Source organism: Monodelphis domestica, chromosome 7 (assembly GCF_027887165.1).
Source record: "Monodelphis domestica isolate mMonDom1 chromosome 7, mMonDom1.pri, whole genome shotgun sequence".
NCBI classification, from domain to species: Eukaryota; Metazoa; Chordata; class Mammalia; order Didelphimorphia; family Didelphidae; genus Monodelphis; species Monodelphis domestica.
The window spans coordinates 285,649,841-285,675,311 of record NC_077233.1 but is presented as its reverse complement, the minus strand read 5'-3'; the positions used below and the strand labels follow the sequence as shown (position 1 = coordinate 285,675,311).

Sequence of the window (25,471 nt, the reverse complement as noted above, 5' to 3'; positions counted from 1 at the left end):
GGTCGAAGAAAAGCCTGGTCTTTGTAACAGACTCAGAGTCCTACCTGGATTCTTGTTGAGACTCAACCAGCTAACTTTTGCTATTTTATAATTTGAAGGCTAAGTTAAGAAGTATAAGCAGCTGGGTAGCACAGTGGATTGAGAGCCAGGCCTAGAGACGGGAAGTCCTAGGTTCAAATCTGGCCTCAGCCACTTCCCAGCTGTGTGACCCTGGGCAAGTCACTTGACCCCCATGGCCTAGCCCTTACCACTCTTCTGCCTTGGAGCCAAAACACAGTATTGACTCCAAGATGGAAGGTAAGAGTTAAAAAAAAAAGTATAAGGATAACAGTGGTAGTTTTTAGTATAAATTTGGGTTAGTCAGATCAAGGAGGAGGAGTATAGCTTGTGAAACAGAAGAAGCGGTTCCTTGCGGAACCAGGGAGTTTATTTGGGTGGATTTAGAATCCCTTAGAATTAGAAACCATTTATTTATCCTCATGTATTCAATAAATACTTTATTTTTATAATAAGAGTCTCTTTAGTGTTTTTGCGCCTGGCCCTGAAGGGAAGTTTACATTTGAGCATCACTTCATCACCAAAGATCAAAATTTTGATTACCTCTATCAAAAGTATCTGAAGAATTTTGAACCTATATTGGAACAGTTTTTCTATCTATTTTGTGTAGTTCCCCATTATTATTATTTTACATTCTCCATCAACCAAGGATTAAGCATCTTGTCCTTTGGCATTGAAAGCTCTTCACAACTTGGCCCCTTCCTACCTTTACAATTTGTTTAAGCCCTTATCTTCCATTTTAGAATCAATACCATGTATTGGTTCCAAGACAGATGACAAGTAAGGACTAGGCAATGGGGGTAAAATGACTTGCCCAGGATCTCAAAGCTAAGAAATATCTGAAGCCAAATTTTAAACCAAGACCTCAGTTTTCTAGGCCTTGTTCTGAATCCACTGAGTCACCTAACTGCTCCCTCCCTTTCCCTTACAATATTTTTTTAGATTCTTTCTCCACTTATACTATGACACAATGCCTGTGGACTATTTGCTGTAACTTATATAAGATATTCCATCTCCCATCTTTGTCTCATCTGTCCCCCATCCTCCAGTTCTTAGAATCCCTGGCTACTTTTAAACTCAATAAGAACCACCTCCTACAGGGTGCTTAACCATTCTGCTCGACTATTGGTATCTTTCACTCTTAAATTATCTTCTATTTACTCTCTGTATCTCCTTATTAGAATATAAATTCTTTGACTGGGATTGGGATGATTATTTTTGCCTTTCTTTGTGTCCCTAGCACTTTGGTTAGTACCTGATCCATACTAAGTGCCTAATAAATGCTTTTTAACTTGCTAAATGAATACTAATGATCTATGATATACTATGCCCCAGTCTTCAAGTAGCTTAATTCTAAGTGTTAAAGGAATTTTTTTAATCTCTCCCTCTTTCTCCTTAAGAGGCAAAAAAGCAGAATTTCTAAGTAGAGCAGAACTGACAGGTGTCAATGAAACAGAGCTGAAGATTCTGTTACCAGGGAGACCAGGAGTGAGATAAGGAAGGAAAACTGACAGTTAGGGGCTTTTGTTCTCTGGATCTTGAGAGAGTAGAAGGTCTGTCTCTGAGGGGCAAGGGACTACTGGCAGTTGGCTACTGACAGTTGGGTGGTAGAAAACTAATTGAAGGAGTCATATCTGATTATTTAGAAAGATAGGTAGTTAGTGAATCAATTTTAGATAGTGTAGGGTAGAGCAGGCCTGGTGTTTGTCAAGCAAGAAGACCCTGTCCTCAGAAGACAGAGGTATGTTATTAGAAATTTTACAGGTATAGTCACAGGGTATTAGAATAATAATCTCTCTTTCCTCTTTTTCTCTTTTCCATCTGTACTTCGTCTCATATTAAACTAAGTGTTTTATTCAACTGCTCTTCTCACTTTTGTCAAACTCCTACTTTTTACCCTTACAATCCTGGCAAGCCAACTAGGAGTTTGATTAACCTGTTGAATAGACAAAAGGAAGAAGTGTAGAAAATTTTAGGCAAATAAACATAGTCTAGCGATCATGGCCCATGCAGTGAAGGAGGAGGTTCCAGTCTATCTCAAATAACTCTTGCTCCTGGGGAGTTTTACTGAGCTATTACAGCTCATAATTTTAGATTGTCTCTGGTTATTACCATTTCTGGGATTTTTTGTTCTGACAAAATTACTTCAAGGATATCAATTTCATCAAATAAGCTGTCTAGTTCTCTCTAAGAAAAAGAAAAGAAACAGTGGAAAGATAGCTTAATGGAGACTAGAGCTGCATACCTTAAATACTGTACCTCTCAAATGGCCAAAACTATTTCTCAACTGACTGAAACTATCTCTCACTCTAACCAACCTGTCTCTTCCACTATTCCTACTTCCTCTACCAACTCTAGGGCAGCTCAAGCAAAAACCCAAAAGAAAGAAAGTATAACCTATTCCCCTTAAGAGAAGTACTAATCTTTAATCCCAAAGAAGAGCTCATTAAAATAAGACATCAAAAACCATTTACCATTCAGGATACTGAGGGATTTAAATAGAGCACCCCTTCTTTTAAGGATAAGCCCATAGCTGTTATCAAAAGGCTGGAAAGCATATGCCAACAATGATCCAACCTGGACTGATTTTGAACATTTGCTAGATGAACTATTAACAAAAAGGGAGAAGATAAGGTTATCATGCTTATTAATGTGGCTTGAGGAAGAAGAGCAGTTCACTGGCCATTAAAAGATCCCAAATGGGACTTAAACAATTAATCCGATTACACCAGATTGTATCAAGCTAGGGAGTCAGTACTTAAATCAATGAGAGCATGTTCTGAGAGACTGGCTATCTGGACAAAATTTGAAAAACTAAAATAAAACATTGGTGAAAATCCTTCACAATTCATGGACAGACTTGTAGAACTGGGAGGAAGATATATCTAGATTTAACCAGAGAAAAGGATGTTAGGCAATTGAGAAGGCAGTTTGTGAAAAATTATTGCAGGATGATCAAGGACTATATCAAAACCAGCTGTCCTAAGTGGCTGAATATGGACCTTGATGAATTAAGAAGAGTGGCAGTATATGTGTATAATGGGCAAAAAAAAAAAAGATGAAGATGATAGGTATTTAGTGGAGGCATTAAGAAAGAAGATAAAAGAATTAAAGGGAAAACTTGAAAAAAGAGATACAAATTATGGGGTAGCTATGGCTCCTTTGGGAGAAGCTGCAAACCAAAGACCAATGTGTTACTAATGCCAAAAAAAGGGGATATCTAATGTTAAATTGCAGAAGCTGGACTCAAGTATTCAATAATTTTAGAAATAATGGTGGAAACTTTAGGAATGGCTATTCTAGGAACAACTATTTTAGAAATAATAATAAACACAAAAACAATTACAGAAATAACAGTTATAGAAATTACGGGAATGGTAGAACCAGTAATCAAAATGAGGCAAATGACATGTTACAATATATCTGAAATGGGTCTCATCCACACAATAGCCAAATGTAAATCCTCCTCAATGAAAAGAATCTCAGAGATGTGCACATGGACCTTTATGAAGGTCTAAGAGGTGAGAAAGGACTCTGGAATCAAAGATTGAAATATTTAATTTTCCAGAGACTGATATAATTACACCAGTCATCCCAGTCCATTCTCCTCTGAATAGCAATGAACCACATGTGACACTGAAAGTAGGAAATACATTAAACGATTGTCTTCTAGATACTGGGGCATCAAAATCTGTGCTGATGAGTATATCTGATTCTAATTGTAATTCTATTGGCTCGATCAATGTTGTGGGAGTATCAGAGCACCTCTGAAAGTCTCAAAGCTTTCACCATGAATAGTGTCTGTAGAATATTCGTTCCTTCTAATGTCTACTACCCTGTGAATTGGTGTGTAATTAAAAGCCATGGTAATATGTACTGAAGATCATGATATTGCATTAGAACTACCTAAGGAATCTCTAAATTTGTTCCCTGTACTCTTTCTAGATAGTCAGGAGATGGATAAAATGCTCACCTTTGAAATACCAACAGATATATCCAAATCTCTCTGGGCTACATCTTCTTCTGATGTAGGCCTACTTAAATCAGCTTTTTCTCTTCAAATTAGAATAAAAGGTGGCCCACCTCCTTCCATTCCTCAGTATTCATGATCAAAAGAGACAATCAAAGGAATTGCCCCAGTGATAAATTCTTTAATTAAACAAAAAAAAATAATCCCATGCAAATCAGAATACAATACACCTATCTTGCCTATTAATTAAAAAAAAAAGGAATTAGACAAAAATGGAAAATCTGTTTATCGATTTGTTCAAGATTTAAGGGCTATAAGGGCTCCAAAACTTTGACCAAAGATGGTAAAGTTAGGTCCTTAATCAATTGATTATTCCTACTAATACCTGGATGTCCAGACAATCTTTTAGGGAGGGACTTTCTATGAAAAATTAGAGCGACTATTCAGTGAGCAATCAGGGAAAGTCTATTTTGCATCTACCCAAGCAATCATTAAAACACTATCCATTTCTATTCTTGGGGCAATTAGATGAAACACCTTATCAGCTACACATAGACAATTCAATGTTTGAAATCCTCAAAGATATACCAAAGGGCGTATGGGCTAGACATTCAGATGATGTAGATAGAACAAATCAGCTACACCAGTGAAAATTGAGGTGAAAGAAGGAACAACCCAAAATCCTTCAATATAAACTGAACAAAGAGGCCACAGAGGACATTGCTCCCATTATCAAGAGTTTACTGAAACAAAGCATACTAAGACCTACAATCTGAGAATATAATAAGCCCAATATTAACAATCAAAAAGAACAAAACAACACCTGATGGAAAAAACATATGGATATTTGTGCAAGATTTTAGGGTGATCAATAATTTTATAAAAAGAACCCATCCCCAATACAATCACTCCATCCCTAAGTGCTATCATAGAGAGACCCAATTCCTCTAACTGGTATATTGTCGTGGACCTGGCCAGTGTGTATTTTATGATCCCCCTTGCAAAGGGAAGTCAGAACATCTTTGCATTCCAATGGGGGGGGGACGTCAAACTGCTGGACCTGTTTAGTCCAGGACTGTGCTGAAAGTGCATCAATATTTTGCCAGCTATTTGCTAGTCACCAGACCCCACGGGTGCCACTCCTGGCAGGAAGGAAGTGCTAGTCACAAGACCTAACTGCCACTCCCAGTTGGTCCCTTTTCCCCACAAACTGTCAGTCTAATTTCCTTTCCACAAAAGAGATCTAGAATCAATAAAATTCAAACACAGCAAAATAGTGCACTGTATGGATGACCTCCTCCTTGCATCCCCATCTGCTAAAACAGGCCTGCAAGATTCAAAAACACTACTGATAGAACTGTACAAGGGAGGGCATAAAGTTTCAAGGAAAAGATTACAGTCTCGCCTAAAAGAGAATATCTTGGCTTCATCTTAGAGAAGGGCACTAAAAAAATCTCTACCAAAAGAATAGCAAACATTCAAAAACTAGGAGTGCCAAGAACAAAGAAGCAGCCAAGGGTGTTCCTAGGTGTTTGTGGATTTTCAAGACACTGGGTGATTGGGTACTCTAACATCTCCAAGTCTCTGACTAATTTAATCAAGAATGAAGTGGAAGAACCCCTAAAACTCACAAATGAACATCTAAATGCTCTCTCACAACTAAAGCAAGTGATTTTGAGAGCTCCAGCATTGGGAATTTCAGATTATACCAAGGAATTCCATTTATATGTCCACAAAGCAAAGGGAATAGCTTTTGGAGTCCTAGCCCAGACCTTTGGACCACAGAAGAGGCCAATTGTATATTACAATACCTAGACCCGGTAGCTCAAGGAATGGTTCATTGCCTGAGATGTATAGCAGCTGCTGCTCTAATGGTGAAAAAAGCCAATAACCTGGTGCTGGGATGCAGATTGCATGTATACTCTGCTCATCAAATAGAGAAAATACTTAAAAGGAGTAACATGCAAGCATTTACACCTGCCAGACTATCCCAGTACGAAGTCATCTTGCTAGGCAATGAAAACCTGTCCTTTCATCGCTATGCACCATTAGATCCAGCAACTCTTATCCCTGAGTTACCACTCACAGGAGAGCCACTGCACAACTGTGTACAAACAATAAATTTTAGTACAGAAATTCAGACAGGATCTGAAAGATACTCCAGTCATTGATCCTGACCTGGAGATGCTTTCTGATGGATCTTTGTACATACACCAAAAATATTCACTGGAGCATCTGTAGTTAACCAAACTGACACACTCTGGCATGCCTCTCTGCCTAACCATGTCAGCACTCAGGGAGCAGAACTAAAAGCCCTTGCCATGGCTCTCATCTTTGAGAAAGACAAAGGAATTAACATTTACTGTGACTTAACTTATGCATTTTCAGTTCTGCATGGGACAGGGATAGGGAAGAATAGAGTGTTCATTACATCTACAGGGAAACACATAGCACATGGGAAACTTATATCACAATTCTTAGATACAGTTCTGTTACCAAGGGAAGTAGCTATAATACACTGCAAGGCTCATTCCTTTGGCAAAGATATCCCAGGGGAATAAATGACAGGGCTGACATAACAGCAAAATTTGTAGCCAGATTTGGCCCCATACATGTGCTGAACTTCTCTATAGCAGAAAAGCAAGATATCATACAAGCTTACAATGAAGGAGAGGTTCAGTCATAGAAACAACGATTGGGAGCAAAACTAGTAAATGGGATCTGGAGAGCAGAAGGAAGGAAACTCATTTTACCCAGGACATTGTATTACCATCCCTGCAATGTCACACATTCCAAAAGACATTATGGCACTCGGGCCTTGATAGATGAAATTAAGAGATTTTGGGCCTCCCCAGGGATATCTACATATGCAATAAGAGTATGCCAAGCATGTGATCTTTGCAGGCAATATAACCAATGGCATTTTAAAAGCAAAGCATTAGGGGGTAGAACTTTAGCTTTCACACCCTTTGAATGCTTGCAAATTGATAACTTCAACATGCCTAGTGACAAGGGATATAAGTATGCCCTAGTGATAGAGGACAGAATAACTTGGTGGACAGAAGCATACCCAGCCAAGAAAAATAATACAGCCTTTGCAGTCAGGACATTCCTGAAAGAAATCCCCAGATATGGTATTCCAGACAGCAGAGATTCTGATATGGGGACTCACTTCACATCTAAAATCCTGCATAAAGTCTATCAGAATCTAGGAATAAAGGGAAACCTGCATGCAATTTACCATCCAAGCAGCTCAGGACAGGTAGAAAGAATGAATAAAGAACTTAAAACTGCAATGGGAAAACTATGTGCACAAACACACCTCAAGTGGACAAAAGTTCTCTCACTTGCACTATGCCAGCTAAAGACAAAACTCAGGAGAGATTTGCATATATCCCCCTCAAGTTTCTATATGGACAACCACTTTGGTATGGGAAAACTGCAAAGCCATAATACATTTCCATGCTGAGAGGGGAATTCCAGTTACATACTTATCTAACAAACATACAAGACAGGCTGAAAGGACTACACGATCTGGCTTGATGGTCCAAAGGGTACCGTTAGACTTTGTACTGCACAACGTCAACCCCAGAGACATGGTGTGTGTGAAAAACTTTATAAGAAGCACAATGACAAATCCAAAATGGAATAGGCCATATCAGATTGCATTTACAGCACCTACTTCTATCAAAATCATATGGAAAGACCTGTGGTATTATGCTTCACATGTTAAACGCTATGTTGTGCCAAGTGGCTCAGATGAAATTAGATCATAAAATAATGCCCCAGACCATACACAGGAGGCACAGACCTAGAGTGAAATTGACAGGAATAGAGAAACAAGCTATGGACACCCCTAATCAAAGTGATACTGAAATATAAATGATGACATAAGAAAGACTGATTATAAACCAGAAAGCAGAAAAACCCATTACTCTCATTACACTCATACAATAGCAACCATTCTTACACATTCACACTCATCATATTAGACCCAAATCTTACACATAGAACATATGCATGTTCTAGCACAAGGAGAAGAAAGCAACAATCAAAGTGAAATGACAGGGAAATATGTTTCTTGCACAGATGAAGAGATCTGGACCAGAGAGAGAAAGAATCCTTCCAGGACCATCATCGACTTTAAGTTTTAAAACATTATTTTATTTGGTCATTTTCATACATTATTCATTGGAAACAGAGATCATTTTCTTTTCCTCCCCCCCGTTCCCACCACCCCTCTCCTAGCTGATGCGTGATTCCACTGGGTATCACATGTGTCCTTGTTCCGAACCCATTTCCTTGTTGTTGGTATTTGCATTAGGGTGCTCATTTTAGCATCTCTCCTCAATCATATCCCCTCAACCCCTGTAGTCAAGCAGTTGCCTTTCCTCAGTGTTTTTATTCCCACAGTTTGTCCTCTGCTTAAGGATAGTATTTTTTCTCATAGATTCCTGCAGATTGTTCAGGGATGTTGTATTGCCATTAATGGAGAAGTCCATTCTGTATTCACCTAATTTACTTATAGTTTCCTTCTTTATATTCAAGTCATGCACCCATTCTGAGTTTATCTTGGTATAGGGTCATCATAGACTTTAAATGAACAATAAGGAAGAAAAAAAGAACTATAACCTATGAACTAAGTAGAAAAAATAAGTTCAAGGAACATGTCACATAAGATAAGGTGTCCTTTACATATTAATATCACATAAAGGGAAATGCATCCAACATACACATAAATCCTGAACAAGAGAAGATACAAAACATCAGTCAACATTGGAAGAGGATCCATATACAGAGAGTAAGTATGCATATGCCACACAACATATTTAGAACATAACCATTGAAACACACTGATTTAGGGGCCTGTCGTAAATAAGCAAAGTCCATGTTAATGAAAAACATACAAACTTGTAGCAGGACTCAAAGAGGTAGAAAAAAATTTTTTTTCTGTCTGGTTGACTCCAAAACAGAACTCTTGTATATATGTAATATGTATATACTTAACAGATGTACAGAAAACACACAGGCACATAATATAAATATTAGAGCACTAACATACTAACATAGGATAGGAATTAAACAGACAATCTTAACTTAGATCAAGGAAAGAGAATAGCCAGGGCCGAAAAGGGAAGTTCAAAGTTTAGGGAGCCAGAGGCAGGGAAAGAACAGGATAACAGAATGTAAGAAACTTAACTTAAATATTAAAGAATTTGTAATAGCTACAGAAGTTAAGAAAATATAAGATAACAAAAGAAAAATGTTACCATAGCTATAGGTCATTAAGAAAATTGTTACCAGATAGTTAAATTAACATTGTTGCATATTGTTATGGGACATTGTTAGTCCAAATACATGTTACTGAATTGTATCAATCCTTGTAACAAAAAGAAATCTACCCTGAATAATTTCCCCAAACCCCTACTTAGCTTAGGCTTGGGTAGTTAAAATAAGATAGGAGTAGATATAACCAAGGGAATGCAGTATTCTTATTTTGGAGGGATGGGATATAGAAGATGAGGGAGAGACAGACAGACAGACAGACAGACAGACAGACAGACAGACAGATAGATAGATAGATAGATAGATAGATAGATAGATAGATAGATAGATAGATAGATAGATAGATAAGACTGAAGAAACAATGGTAAGCATATTGTATGTCTCAGGGCATTGTCAAGATGACAATTCCCCACAAGATGAAAAGCGGGAAGTTTAAAACAATTTGCAAAAGAGAGGAAGATGCAAAAGAAGGAAATCTGAACCAGTGAAGCAAGAAGCAGTTCCTGTGGGGGAGGGGCAGAAAGGAAGAGACCCAGGGTGAGAACAGAGGCTGAGTAGAACTCAAAACTTCCACCTCAACTCACTCCTTCAGCTGAGAGCCTGACAAGAGGATTTCAGAGGCTGGAGATCTCTCTCTGGGGACAAACTCCTTACTAGTAATTCCTGGAATTTGTTTGCTCATCTCAAACTTTGTAGCTTGGACTTTGAAAGAAGCCATCAACTGATCCTTGGAGAGGATTTTCTCTACCTCTCTATCCCCAATTTGTCCTGAACTTCAGCAATTTAATCAGATTAGCTCAAGAGTAGGGACAACGACCAGAAGAGAGGTCAAGGCTGAGGGCCTGGACCCCCAAGATTAAGAGGGGGTCAGTCTGCCAGTCTCTGGGAACTGTTGCTACCTACTTTCCTTGCCCAACGTTCAATTTCCCTTCCCTGTGTGGTTCTCTATTAAAGTGTTACTACTTAGATCAAGTCTGCCTACTTTCTGACACCAAAGCAGGAGACTTAAGATTTGGGGAGAACCATAACTCTCCCCAAAGAGGTGGACTAGCTCAAGACCAGGGCTGAGGAATAAAATGGTAGTCAGGGTACTGGGAGGATCCAGAGGCAGAAAAATCTATCCTGCCTCTCAACAATAATTAAAGCCCTCTCCTCCAGTCCTTAACCTCCCTCTCCCAAACCCAATCTCTGAGGAGACATATTCTGTCCCTCAGGAAAACAAATTGACGTAGTCTTCACCAAGATAGAGGGGAAGATCAACCTCTTCTCCCCTCTCATTCTCTCAACCCTTTCTCTCTCCCCAATTGACCAGCTTAGGTGGGTGTAATCTTCCTTATCGGCCTATATTACAAATTTAAGGAGAGCCATTTAATACACTTTGTGGATGATTTGCTTTGGGCCTCACCAAATGCTGCAGCATGCCAAGGAGATAGCAAACATCTCCTGTTGGAATTATATAAGAGAGGACACAAGATCTGTCTCTGAGGCAAAGGGCTACTGACAGTTGGGGTTTCTTCAATTGTTCTCACTTTTGTCCAACTCCTACTTTTAACCCTTACATAAGTATATATTTATATGCGGAGTTCAAAGTAATTTGGGAGTGGGAGCAGGGCAGATATGCAAAAACAGTGATAACAATGGGGAGACTTAGAAAACAGGGGCCAAAGTTGTGCTTTGAGAAAGCACATGAAATAGAGGTGAAAAGGGAGAACATTCTAGGCAGGAAGGACAACCTGCATTAAAGAAGACAGACTATCACATTCTGAGAACAGCAAATAGGCCATTTCAATTGGACTATAGAATGCCTGAGGGGAAATAGCTGAAGGAATCAGACATAGCGAATTCAGAGAGTTATGAATATATAGTCAAAGCTGATTCCACTAAACAAGAGTTCAGGGTCAGTGATAGCCAAGATATGGTTGCAAAGGCAAGTTTATTGTTGTGGCTATATATTTAATAATTCACCAGATTGGTTTATACTGAATCCTTCTTATAAAAATTAGCTTGGAGATGAAATTATATGACAAAGGAATTGAACTTCTCTTGACGTTTGCTGGATGTCATGTACCATTTGGCTTCCTGCAGTGAAAATGGACATGGGTAGTCTGTAAAATTGCTAAAGCACACAAGCATTTCACACCCTTCTCGGGGTTAACAGAATAGAAATCCCCAAGACTCAGGAAGATCTCAAATAGGTACAAAGTCGGATCCTGGAGGAAACATTTTTACATAGGCAGCTGAGTTTTCAATCAATAATTTTAGGAATTAACTTTTTTTTTCACAAAACTCATAAACCCTAGTGAAAATTTGTAACTCCCAAGTGAAAACATGTATTGGTCGCTTCTGTTTTGCGAATACACTGAGCTCTCACTGGCCAATTACACTTAAATACACTCCTTGAGTGGCTGCTCTACAAAGCAGTTTGTCTTAGCTATTTCCAAACTCTGAGTCTGTTTCTTTACTCTATGATTTTTAATGTTTTACTTTGCCCACTGTTTTTCAATATCTGGCTTTCCTCCAAAGGTCACAAGAATCCACTTGTGTAAATGTCTACTGCTGGCCAGCAATGAAAGTATGAAATCAGTTTTGAAAAGACAGATCCAAGCCAGAGTGTGAAGAGGTCTCAAAACTACACAAGGAATTTGTATTTTATCCCATAAGCAATAGGAAGCCACTAAATCTACTTTTTAACAGGAGTATTAATCAATTTGGCATCTGTGTGGAAAATGTATGGGAGAAGAAAACATATGGGTACAGAGGAATCAGTTAGTAGGCTAGAGCAATAATCCAAGCAAGAGGAAATGAGAGTTTGAACGAGGGTGGAAACCTGTGTGAGAGGACAGATACAAGAGATGTTTCAATTCTTTTTTGTAATAAGTACTTACTACTTTTTATAAAAAAGTTAATATACTAATTAAGAGGGGGAAAAAGAAAAACAAAACAAAACTCTTTTTTTAAGAGACCCAACAAGTTAAAATGATTAGTATTCCTACAAGAAAAGAGGTCATTGGTAACTTGTAAAAAATGTTATCACCTGGGCAGCTAGAAGAATTACATTAGAAGGAACAGTGACAAACTGTTTAGGATGAAATGCCAAGACATAAATATGTATACCAACTAGAGCTAAAAACAGAGGTTAATACTAAAAGAAACGGGAAAAGAAACAAAAGGGCGTACACATTTATAAGTCACAAAGAAGCTCATGGCGGGAGGGGGAAGAACATCAATATCCTGGAATGGTAAAGAGGTTGGAGGTAGGAAATACTCAACTCTTGAAATTGACTCAAAGAGGGAAAAACAATTAAATACTTTGGGACAGAAAATTGATTTGACCCCTATAGGGAAGTAGAAGGGAAACAAAGGGACTGGTGGGGAGGGAAGCAGTACAAGGGAGCGAGAGGGTGGGAGGGGTAGTATAAAAAGACTGTAAAGAAAATAAGAGGGGAATAAGAAGGAAGGGGGGTAGAAAGGGAAGTAAAATAAGGGTGGGAATTAGGGGGACTGATTAAAAACAAAACATTGGTATAGAAGGAAATAGTGAAAGAAGAAAAGGCAGGACTAGGAGTGGAAATCAAAATGCTAGGAAATACACAGCTGGTAATCATAACTATGAACATGAATGGAATGAAATCACCCATAAAATGCAAGCGAATAGCAGAGTGATTAGAAACCAAAACCCTACCATATGCTGTCTACAAGAAACACACATGAGGAAAGTAGATACGCACAGGGTCAAAGTAAGAGGATGGAACCAAATCTATTGGGCATCAACTGATAAAAAGAAGGCAGGAGTCGCAATCATGATATTTGACAAAGCCAAAATAAAAATAAATCTAGTTAAAAGAGATAGGGAAGGTAATTACATCCTGATAAAAGATAGTATAGACAACAGGGAAATATCAGTATGCAATATGTATGCACCAAATGGCATAGCATCCAAATTACTAAAGGAGAAAATATTGGGAGCTCAAGGATGCAAAAGATAGAAAATTATACTAGAAAAGTATACTAGAATACAGGACCTGAACCTTCCTCTATCAGAACTAGATAAATCAAACCAAAAAAGATATGAGAAAGAAATAAGAGAAATGAATGAAATCTTGGAAAAATTAGAGTTAGTAGATATGTGGAGAAAAATAAACAGGGACAAAAAGGCCTTCTTTTCAGTAGCACATGGTACATTCACAAATATTGACCATGTATTAGGGCACAAAAACATTGCAAACAAGTGCAAAAGAGCAGAAATAATAAATGCAACCTTTTCAGACCACAATGCAATGAAAATAATAATTAGTAAGGGTACAAGGAGAGACAAAAATTAATTAGAAACTAAACAATACAATTCTCCAAAATTGGTTAAAACACAAATCATAGAAACAATTTCATTAAAGAAAATGACAATGATGAGACATCCTTCCAAAATCTATGGGATGCAGCCAAAGCAGTACTGAGGGGGAAATTTATATCTCTGAGTTCATATATTAACAAACTAGAGAGGGCAGAGGTCAATGAATTGGGCATGCAAATTAAAAAAATAAAAAGGGAACAAATTAAAAATCCTTAGATGAAGACTAAATTAGAAGTCCTAAAAAATCAAATGAGAAATTAATAAAATTGAAAGTCAAAGAACTATTGATTTAGTAAAGAAGACTAGAAGCTGGTACTTTGAAAAAACAAATAAAATAGACAAAGTACTGGTCAATCAATTTAAAAAAAGGAAAGAAGAAAACCAAATTGATAGTATCCAAGATGAAAAGGGAGACCTCATCTCTAATGAAGAGGAAATTAAGACAATCATTAAAAACTATTATGCCCAATTATATGGCAACAAATATGGCAATCTAGGTGATATGGATGAATATTTACAAAAATATAAATTGTATAGAGTAACAGAGGAAGAAACAGACTACCGAAACAACCCCATATCAGAAAAAGAAATTGAACAAGCCATCAAAGAACTCCCTAAGAAAAAATCCCCAGGTCCAGATGGATTCACAAATGAATTCTATCAAACATTCAAAGAACAACTAATCTCAATATTATACAAACTATTTGACAGAATAAGCAAAGAAGGAGTTCTAGCAAATTCCTTTTACAACACAAATATGGTACTGATTCCAAAGCCAGGCAGGTCAAAAACAAGAGAAAGAAAACTAGAGACCAATCTCCTTAATGAATATAGATGCAAAAATCTTAAATAGGGTGCTTTTCCCCTCTACTGACTCTGCCCTCGATGGAGCGGAGCAAGCTCTATTCTCCTTGCTTGGGGGTCAACGGGGAACGGCACTGCTGCTGCCACTTCCAGTGTGAGCACCGGCTGGAAAAATGGTAGGCTGGAGCGGCACAATTGCCACCAGCGTGTGCGGTGCTCTCTTCAGTGGCTACTGTATTTACTTTGATCACAAGATACGCAGTGACCCTAACTTCAAAAACAGGCACCGAAAACGAAGAAACAGAAGCTTGCTAAAGAGAGACCTGGGCTTTCCAAGTTACCTGACCTTAAAGATGCAGAAGCTGTTCAGAAGTTCTTCCTAGAAGAAATACAGCTTGGTGAGGAATTCTAACCCAAGGTGAATATGAAAAAGGTGTTGACCACTTGACAAATGCCATTGCTATCTGTGGGCAGCCATAGCAATTGTTGCAAGTTTTACAGCAAACTCTTCCACCACCAGTGTTCCAGATGCTTCTGACTAAGCTGCCTAAAATTAGCCAGAGAATTGTGAGAGTACAGAGCTTGACCAAAGATGAAGTGGAATGAGAAATATGTCAACATAATAAAATCTAAATAAAAAAATTTAGATAATTCTTAGCCCAGAAGATGAGCAGCAATGGGGAAAAAAAGGGCAAGCACGCTAATTATAGACTATGTATTACACTGAAATCTACCAAACTTAATTCTAACTTTGTGTGTGTAGGTTTGCTTGGATTTTATTTATCTATCTTAGTAAGAAGTGTATTTTGATGAAAACAAAAGAACAAATTTCATTTTATAAATATACTATTAATTATATAAATATCATTAATTTCATTTATTACTAAAATACACAGTTGTAGTTATGCATATGACATGACACTCCTACATGTTAAAATACCCAGTGCTCATTTTTTGATAAAGTTAAGGCAATAAACAGTATTCTTCACTCTGTTACAGAGCTAAAGGGTGGATTTGGTTTATCATAGGAAATTTTGAAGTATATTAGAAAACTTAATTTTTTTAAATTCACCAAACCTAACAGGCTGTGAAGTCACTGGATGTAAAGTATTTCCCATTCATAAAGATAATCATGGATACATTTAGGAGATAGTTTATTTTTTGTGTATAGGGCAATGGCTGTTAAACACCTCAAAAAAAACTTTAGAAGTTTAATTAAAGCAAGCTTATGAGTCCTGGATATTGATTTTGCAATTCAGTTAGTAGAAAGAGCACTGAACTAGTAACAATCAGGAAATCAATGTTCTAGTTCTGTTCTCCCATTAACATATACTGTGATTGATATGGGACAAATTACAGACTTTATCACAAGAACCCCTGTAAAATGAGAGAGGTTTGTATTAAATAATGAGTTCCTTTTAAAAAAAAACTTAAATAGGATACTAAAAAAAAAGACTCCAACAAGTGATCACGAGGGTTATTGACTATAACCAGGTAGGATTCATACCCAGGAATGCAAGGATGGTTCAATATTAGTAAAACCATCCACATAATTGGCCATATTAACAAGCAAACAGACAAAAATCACATGATTATCTCAATAGATGCAGAAAAAGCTTCTGACAGAATACAACACCCATTCCTATTGAAAACACTATAAAGTATAGGAATAGAAGGGTCTTTCCTAAAAATAATAAATAGTATATCTACTGTTTATTTATTTAGTACTGCTATTATTTAGTATATCTAAAATCATCAGCAAACATCAACTACAATGGGGATAAACTAGAAGCCTTCCCAATAAGATCAGGAGTGAAACAAGGATGCCCATTATCACCTCTATTATTTAACATTGTACTAGAAACACTAGCAGTAGCAATTAAAGAAGATAAAGAAATTGAAGGTATTAAAACAGGCATTGAGGAGACCAAGCTATCACTCTTTGCAGATGATATGATGGTCTACTTAAAGAATCCCAGAGAATCAACGAAAAAGCTAGTCAAAATAATCAACAACTTTAGCAAAATTGCAGTATACAAAATAAACCCACATAAGTCATCAGCATTTCTATATAGCTCCAACACATCTCAGCAGCAAGAACTAGAAAGAGAAATTCCATTTAAAATCACTCTAGACAATGTAAAATACTTAGGAATCTATCTGCCAAGACAAACTCAGGAACTATATGAATACAACTACAAAACACTCTCCACACAATTAAAACTAGATCTAAACAATTGGAGAAACATTGATTGCTCATGGGTAGGGCGAGCTAACATAATAAAAATGACAATCCTACCCAAATTAATTTACTTATTTAGTGCCATACCCATTGAACTACCAAAAAACTTTTTTACTGAATTAGAAAAAAACATAACAAATTCATTTGGAATAACAAAAGATCAAGAATATCCAGGGAAATCATGAAAAAAATGCAAAGGAAGGAGGACTTGCAGTCCCAGATCTCAAACCATACTATAAAGCAGTCATCAAAACAACTTGGTACTGGCTAAGAGACAGAAAGGAGGGTCAGTGGAATAGACTTGAGGTAAGTGACATCAGCAAGACAGTCCATGATAAGCCCAAAGATCCCAGCTGTTGGGACCAAAATCCACTCTGATAAAAACTGCTGGGAAAATTGGAAGACAGTATGGGAGAGATTAGGTTTGGATCAACATCTCATGCCCTACACCAGGATAAACTCAAAATGGATGAATGACTTGAATATAAAGAAGGAAACTATAAGAAAATTAGGTGAACACAGAATAGTATACTTGTCAGATCTTTGGGAAAGGAAAGACTTTAAAACCAAGCAAGAGCTAGAAAAAAAGTCACAAAATGTAAAATCAGTAATTTTGATTACATCAAATTAAAAAGATTTTATACAAACAAAACCAATGCAATCAAAATTAAAATTAGAAGGGAAGCAACCAATTGGGAAACATGCTTCATAACAAAAACCTCTGACACAGGTCTAATTACTCAAATTTATAAAGAGCTAAACCAATTGTACAAAAAAAAATCAAGCCATTCTCCAATTGATAAATGAGCAAGGGACACAAATGGGCAATTTTCAGTTAAAGAAATCAAAACTATTAATAAGCACATGAAAAAGGGTTCTAAATCTCTTATAATCACAGAGATGCAAATCAACACTACTCTAGCAGACTGGCTAACATGACAGCAATCGAAAGTAATGAATGCTGGAGGGGATGTGGCAAAGTCAGGACATTAATGCACTGCTGGTGGAGTTGTGAATTGATCCAACCATTCTGGAGGGCAATTTGGAATTATGCCCAAAGGGCGATAAAAGACTGTCTGCCCTTTGATCCAGCCATAGCACTGCTGGATTTGTACCCCAAAGAGATAATAAGGAAAAAGACCTGTATAAGAATATTCATAGCTGCGCTCTTTGTGGTAGCAAAAAATTGGAAAATGAGGGGATGCCCTTCAATTGGGGAATGGCTAAACACATTGTGGTGTCTGTTGGGGATGAAATACTATTGTACTCAAAGGAATAATAAAGTGGAGGAATTCCATGGAGACTGGAACAACTTCCAGGAATTGATGCAGAGTGAGAGGAGCAGAACCAGGAGAACATTTTACAAAGAGACCGATACACTGTGGTACAATTGAATGTAACTGACTTCTCTAATAGAAGCAATGCAGTGATCCTGAACAACTTGGAAGGATCTAACGAGAAAAAACACTATCCACATTCAGAGGAAAAACTGTGGGAGTAGAAACACAGAAGAAAAACAACTGTTTGAATACATGGGTCAAGGGGATTTGGCTGGGGATGTAGATTCTAAATGATCATCCTAATGCAAACACCAACAACATGGAAATAGGTTGTGATCAAGGACACATGTAATACCCAGTGAAATTGAGAGTCAGCTACGGGATGGGTGGAGGTAGGGGAGGGAGAGAAATAATATGAATCTTGTAACCAAGAAATGTTATAAATTGATTAATAAATTAATTTAAATTAAAAAATATTCATGTTAAGGACTTTTGTACCAATCCTAAAAAAAAAAATAAAGGAGGATGTGCTTAAAAATAAATAAATAAATGAGTTAATATATACATTGAATGCTTTTTAATTGTTGGCTGACTGACAGACAATAACAATAAGCCTTCACAGTACACCTATATGAAACATATTATTCAGAAGATAAAAATTATGAAATAAAATGCCTAAATGAGAATTACAAATTTACATTAACATCACTGATGCATATCTTAAATCATGCTACAAGCACAACAAACACAGATCACACAAAGAGATAAAACTGGGATTTATGTGAACCAGTTATTGGCACTTGAAATGGATAAAGACTCCAGGCTAAGCTGCTCACATTTCTGATAGATATAATTTCTGTATCATTAATCTCTTGGGTAATATCAATTCTACCTTATTTATGCAGCTTTTGTAAATGGGGCCAATGAATGCATCATCAATTACTAGAATAGAAATTCATTTCTGAATCTCAGCATGATGTGAGTTTTAACAAAAATGTATTAATTAAAGTACATTTAAAGACTAGCCCAAACCCAGCAACTACACTTAAATATCATTTTCTGCCCTAAATCATTTAAGTTATGATTTAACCATAGTGAAGAAATATTGGCTCTAAGGCTTATAGATAAGACAATCTGGATATGAACTTATACTTTTATCACTTTTCCTAATCAGCTGCTACCAAATGTAAAGACCCAGAATTCCGAAGTACCAATGGTGAAGCATGCTACCCTCTTCATGGAGAAAGCTGATGGCCTCAAGATGCAGAAAAAGTAAACGTTTAGGGATTTAACTCTACTGTTTGTTATAGGGTTTTTTCTTTTAATTGGGAGGGGAACCAGGAAAGGAAAGTGGTGATTAGTGTTGTGACAAGAATTTATTTAGTTTCATTAAGAATAGGTTTCAAGTAAGAAAGGGTTTGCCCACTTTTATGCTGCCCCCTTTACGAGGGAAGACACATCAAATTTGTAGTGGTCTCTTTAAGAGGCCTAGGATGAAAGAAAGTCAGTTGGGAGTTCTGGGTCCAGTCTCTGACTTGTTTTGGAGACAGTTGGTGACTAGGTCATTTTCTGACAGAAAAAGATCTGAGTGGCTTTAGATACTTTCTGTTTGAGAGTTGAGATACATACTGGAGTATTTCCTGAGAGCTTTTCCCCTCTGAGCCACAGGGGGGGCTGAAGAGCAGTTTTTGTAACTAGGAGGCAGTTTGCTTTGGAGGGAAGGGGGGAGACTAATTGTGAGAGGCCTGCTTCTTTGCCTGACTTCTGGAGAGAGAGAAATTGCTTCAACTTCTCTCTCACGATTATAAAATTACTCTAAGTCACTCTAGGAGTGTCTTGTATCCTTGAAAGTTCACCGTTTTAGCATAGCTTCATCTTTGGTCAGTGCAGGTCCACCTCGGTGGACAAGAAGCAGCTCCGTGAGGAGTCAGCTGGGGAGGTTGTGTTACTTGGATAATGCAGTTTAAGGATTAATAGATTTCATAACTCCTCATTTCTATCCTCCTATTTCCTATCCATTCCTCTCCTCCATAATAAATGAGTTGCATTAGACTGCATTAGGCCTTCAATCCACTGTCTGTAGCATAGGTCAATATATCAGCTTTAAAATGTATCAGTAGCAGCTTCAGTTTGATCCTAACAGTTGCCATCCATCCACTGCCTGTGTATCAGTTTAACCGCTGATAACTTTATTATCCCTATAACAGCTTGGCCCACCGAAGATTTCGTTTACTCATAATATTAGAGAGAGTTGCCAAGAAAAAATAAGAAAAAAGAAAAGGTCACAGAAGCTTTGTTTTTAAAGCAGAGAAGAGAAGGAAGGCTAAAGAAATCATCAATAAGCAGAAGTGCTTTGAAAGTTACATATGGAACATATATTTTTTTAAAAAGCGAGTACTGCAATTTCATGCTCGTTCTTTTTCTTCAATATGTAGGTGGAAATACCTACTTTATTTGATGTTCAGAATAAGAAAAAAACAACAATCTAACTCAGTTGACTTTGTTCAAGACAAATTTATAGTATCTAATCTCACTAGATTGATAATCCTTTTACTCTTCCCCAATTAAGTTTCTATCCCTTCCATCATGGTGGTAGTTTCAAACTTTTTATTTTCTCCTAAAATCTCCCAAAGCATCCCCTATTTTTGCCTCATCCACAACTGGAAAAATCAAGGCTAATATTTAGTAGGATCTGCTTATATTCCCCTACTTTACAAGTCAAAGTCCTTAGCATTATCTTCTACTTTCTCCTCCTTTATTCTATGGTAGAGTAACCTTCCTCCCTTTCTTTTCTACCCCATCCCCACCCCATGATTCCCATGGATGATTCCCAGATTTATATATCTATTAACCCATTGTTGTACATTTCAAATTATGTCACATAGCATTTAAAACTCAGCACATCTAAAATCGGACTCTTGATTTTTCTCTCCAAACTCATTGCTCTTATAAACTTGTCTATAACCATAAAGAACACCAATATCCTTCCAGTTTCCCAGGACCACAACTCAGGAGTCATACTGAAATCTCCACTCAAACTAACCCAGACAAAACCAATCAATCACAAAGTCTCACAATTTCTTCCTTTATATCTGTCCCCTTCTCTTTACCCATACAATCATCATCTTAATGCTCATCATTTGTTGCTTGGATTACTGCAATAGCTTCCCAACTACTAGTATTGCCTTAGGTCTTTCACTTTTCCAAACATCTTTTAGGGAAGTGCCACTTCCCTGGCTTGCCATTTAAAGCCCTTGATAATCTGGATTCAACCTACCATTCCAGCCTTATTACATATGCATAGCACGTTGCACTGTGGTTCTCAAATTGTGGCCCAGAAGTCCATTAAGATCCCCAAAATCCTCGTGGGGGTCCATGTGACCAAAGCTATTGCTTCTATAATGTTTTAATTTCTAATTACATGAATTAAGAATAAATATAACCCACAAAACAAAAGATTTTAGGATCTTCAATAATTTTTCAAGAGTATAAAGGGGTCCTAAAACCAAAAAATTTGAGAAGGGCTACTCAGTACTATAGCGAAATCAGCCTACTAGTTGATCTTCATATTACACTCCATCTCCCAGCTCCATGCCTTAAATCTTGCTGGTCTCCTGGAAAGCACTCTCCTTTCACCTCTCCCTCTATTTTTTACCAAAACTCTGTTCAAGTACTATCTCCTACATTTATGAGCTTTCCTAATTTTAATTTCAAGGGCCTCCTCTAATCCCCCAATTGCCTAGTATTTATTTTGTACATATTATGCTATCCTCCAGATATAACGTAAGCTCCTGGAGGGCAATACCTAGCATAGCATCTGACACATTTTAGGGATTTAATAAATGTTTGCTTGAATTTGAGTTCTGTAAATTACCAACTACTTTTAAGATCTCAAGTAAACTCCTTAATCTTTCTAAACCTGCTTCCTCGTCTGCAAAATAAAGTGCATTAGACTGTCTCCCAAGTTTCTTCCAACTCTATAAATTTCAACTCCATAAAATCATAGACCTATAAGACATCTTAAAAGTCATCTAATTCAACCCTCTGTTTTACAAATAAGGAAAAATGAGACTTGTCCAATGCCACGCAAGTAGAGCTAAATTTGGACACTTGGTCTTCCTGATCCAAACTCAGCACTCTTTCCATTGCACTTGGTAATGACATTCCACATTTTGCTACCTATGAAATACAGAAGTATTTAACCCTAAAAAAATGTCTAAGTATACTGCTTTACCCTAAAGATTTTTGGTGAGCAGGATTATTACCTGTGGCTGGGTTGATGCTGGCAGCAATATGAAAGTGGCAAAGTGCATTGGCTTGCAGAGGGGTATTCCTATGGACCTGATGAGGATTCTGCTGATGTGGGAGGTAGCCAGTATGTGCTACAAGTGCAAGTGATCTTCTTCTTCCTTTACGAAAATGCCTCAGGTTTACCTATGTGAATAAGACTGTTTTTAGAGTGCCTTACTTTCATAAACTACATGTATTCTTAAAATAATATTGATTCTGTGAGCTTTAAATACATTGAAAACCGTGTAATAAATGCTCAGGAATCTTCTCTCCTAAAGTGATTGGCTATATTAACTTCCACACTATTTCTCTAATTCATTCCATTACATAACTTCAAAAGTTTTAGCTATGAAAAAAGTAAAAAGAGAAAGTTTACTTCATTGCTACTTCAGTTCTCTTGCTAAGATTGCATTTATTTTCCTCCAATCAATGAGACAACTAAACCATAACACTCACTTCCAAAGCATTTTGAACTCGTTCCTTACTGGAAGGATTCCTCTTGAAGTTATTTGTTAAATTTGGGTCAGTCCAGTGGTTATAGTTTCCTTCATATAAAAGACTATCATTTGGTAAAAAAGTCTCTACCCATAGGCGGCACACATTATCTTTGCAGCAAGTCAATAATACATTACAAACAGAAGCCCTGTGGAAGAAAACAATATTAAGAATCCAAATCCAGTGCAGAAAATTAACATGGTAACTAGTATTACTTAAATGTACATTCAATTTTTAAAGTACTAATGAAGAAAAGTTTACAGCAAATATAAAGCAATACTACTGTTGAGTTTATATCCCAAGGTCCATATTGGCCTCACTCTTTATATAGGCATTTAAATCTTTTCTGCCTCTCAAATTTTATATTTACATTTATCTCCAAAGTAAGCAAAGAAGTCATTATGCATAGTGTCTTCAGATGCTATTCATACAACTGAAAAACTAATTACTGACCTAGGCATATATTTGCTGGTCTTCCGCCAGGAAAATCCATTTACAGCTCTAGGATGTGCCAGGTAAACAAATGAAAAGTCAACCTCGCCTCCTTGTGTTTGCTTTTCTGGACCTATATCTTGAGAGGTAACTGTTGATCGCCAGTTGTCTGTATTATACCACACTTTCAAAAGGCAGTCATCCTAAGGAAAAAAAAATAGAATGAATAATACAACCAAAAGAAGAAGGTGAAAATCATTCTTTTTAGATTAGAATCACAAGGTTTAATTTTATTTTAGAGAAGTTAAAATGATATTTTTTTATAAATCTTTTTATTTTGAAGTACTTATGCTAAACTGAGATGTTCTTTTCTATCAGTTTTGTAATTTTCTTTAAAGGATGTTTTTTAAAAATCCCAAAATAATGTCTAATGGTACGAGTATCCGAGTCCATTAGGATGACCCAATAATAATTGAAGATGTGCTTTAAGGTTAACAAGTACTTTTATTTGCTCTTTTTCATCTGTGTTCCATTCCAGGGAACAAACTCCCTCTTATCAATATAGAATGGCAACTATTCTGCAATTTATAGTATTAGACAGTTGCCTCATTTTTAGTGGTTCAGGTAATTTTTATCTCTATTTTGCAAATGAGAAAACTGAGACTCAAAGAGGTTACATGATTTATCATTTGGTCAGTAAATAAACATTTATTAAGCACTTACTATGAGCTAAGGGTGAATAAAAGACCAAATGAGGGTTTTTTTAAGGATGTAAGCAGATGGGTATGTTTGTGAAGATGGAAAGGAGGCAGTAGAGGGAATGATTAAAGATAAAGACAAAATGGGAATGATAAAAGGGGCAATTTATAAGAAAGAATGAGATGGAAAAGAATCATTTGAGCAGGAAAAGGGGTTAGCCTTGGTAAGGAATAAGACCACCTCATCATACAAGACAGGGATGAAAGAGGAGTTAGTGGCAGAGGCATCTGAGTGAGATGACATGAAGAGGAGAGAACTCGGAGCAAATGGCCTAATTTTTTCTGTAAAATGTGATAAGTTGATAAAGGAGGTATATTTGTATCATCTAGCAACACTAAGGACCCATTTAAGGTAATATACAAATTTGTAGTGGATCCAGTCAGAATAACTGTATGATTTCCTATACCTTCATTCAACAGCACAAGTGTAGATACAAAGGCAACAGATGATGGGGGTGATACAAAGCTAAGGCTGAGTAAGGCCCAATGGGTTATTATGGGGACTAAAATCTCAAGAAGACAATGTAGAGTTCAACTGGTTCACTAAGGGGTCAAAATAAAGAAGAGGAGAGAGTGACTAGAGAAGGGATGATGTCCTGGGAGCAAACTGAGCAAACTGGGAGCAAACAAGTCATTGAAGGTCATAGTGCTTTAGGGGGGGTGATAAGAGAAGGCAGAAGAAAAGGTAGAAACCAAAAGATTATGGTCAGATAAGCATGCAGAGGACAATAGAAAGTGAGGGCCAGAATGTAAAATCAAGTCTTCTATCTCTATGTTAAGAGCTCTGTCCTCTGCACTACAATGTAATATGAAGTAATAGACTTTCCCTCCACCCAATTCATTTCTTCTGAAGTAATGAAGCAGTATTTACTCATAGGCACATGTTCCTAAAGTTTAAGGACAGGAAAGCTTTAGAAGGCTTAGAACTATTAAAGAAACTTATATGAAACAAATAAAATTAGGTAAATGTATATTAATATTTAGACAATTTTCCATTAAATTAAGTGACCATCTGAAACAAAAATATTTCAAAAATAGCTGAGTCTATATTTGAACTAATATTGATAGATACTGTGAGATTTAAAATGGTTGAGGTCTTAAACTGTAGTGATTAAAATAGTGGAAGATATAAATTGTGATAGATATAAGAGAGGGTGAGTAAATTTGACCGCAGAAATATGTTTCACTACAGTGTCTTGGGTTTTAAAATCAAATATAAGGTGGTTGCCAGGGAAATATTCCCAATTATTCAAATACCCAAGTCAATTGGGTTTTATAGAGATTTTAATTAACAATACAATGAGTAATCAAAGAAAGAGAGAGAGAGAGTAAGAAAGGAATAAGTATGAAGGGCCTCAAGCCAATATGGCCTAGACCTGAGTCTTAAAAGAGAAATCAGTCAGTTTTTTAACACTCACCACAAGGTCTGACTAAACAAGGATACTAGTGACACCAGGCCAGCGTCCTTCCTCAAAGAGTCTTCCAGCCAGAGATTGTTTCAAAAGGCCT

General features: G+C 36.9%; 1 protein-coding gene, 1 long non-coding RNA gene and 1 pseudogene across 6 annotated transcripts in view; 2 read left to right on the top strand and 1 right to left on the bottom strand.

The window, feature by feature from the left end:
- DMXL1 (Dmx like 1) overlaps positions 1–25,471 on the bottom strand; it is a 178,679-nt gene that overhangs the window by 118,652 nt on the left and 34,556 nt on the right. For all 5 annotated transcript variants that reach the window (XM_007497841.3, XM_007497843.3, XM_056803948.1 and 2 more), the window contains exons 7-9: positions 23,226–23,407; positions 22,734–22,920; positions 22,253–22,421 (exon numbers count right to left, since the gene is read on the bottom strand). In XM_007497841.3, the coding sequence (XP_007497903.2) occupies positions 22,253–22,421; positions 22,734–22,920; positions 23,226–23,407 (538 nt within the window). The remainder of the gene's footprint in view (positions 1–22,252; positions 22,422–22,733; positions 22,921–23,225; positions 23,408–25,471) is intronic.
- LOC103096341 (uncharacterized) lies at positions 1,552–25,198 on the top strand. Its single transcript, XR_008913272.1, has 2 exons — positions 1,552–1,798; positions 19,162–25,198. It is a non-coding gene; the product is annotated as an uncharacterized LOC103096341 (long non-coding RNA).
- On the top strand, positions 14,501–18,556 carry LOC130455356 (mitochondrial import receptor subunit TOM20 homolog; annotated as a pseudogene).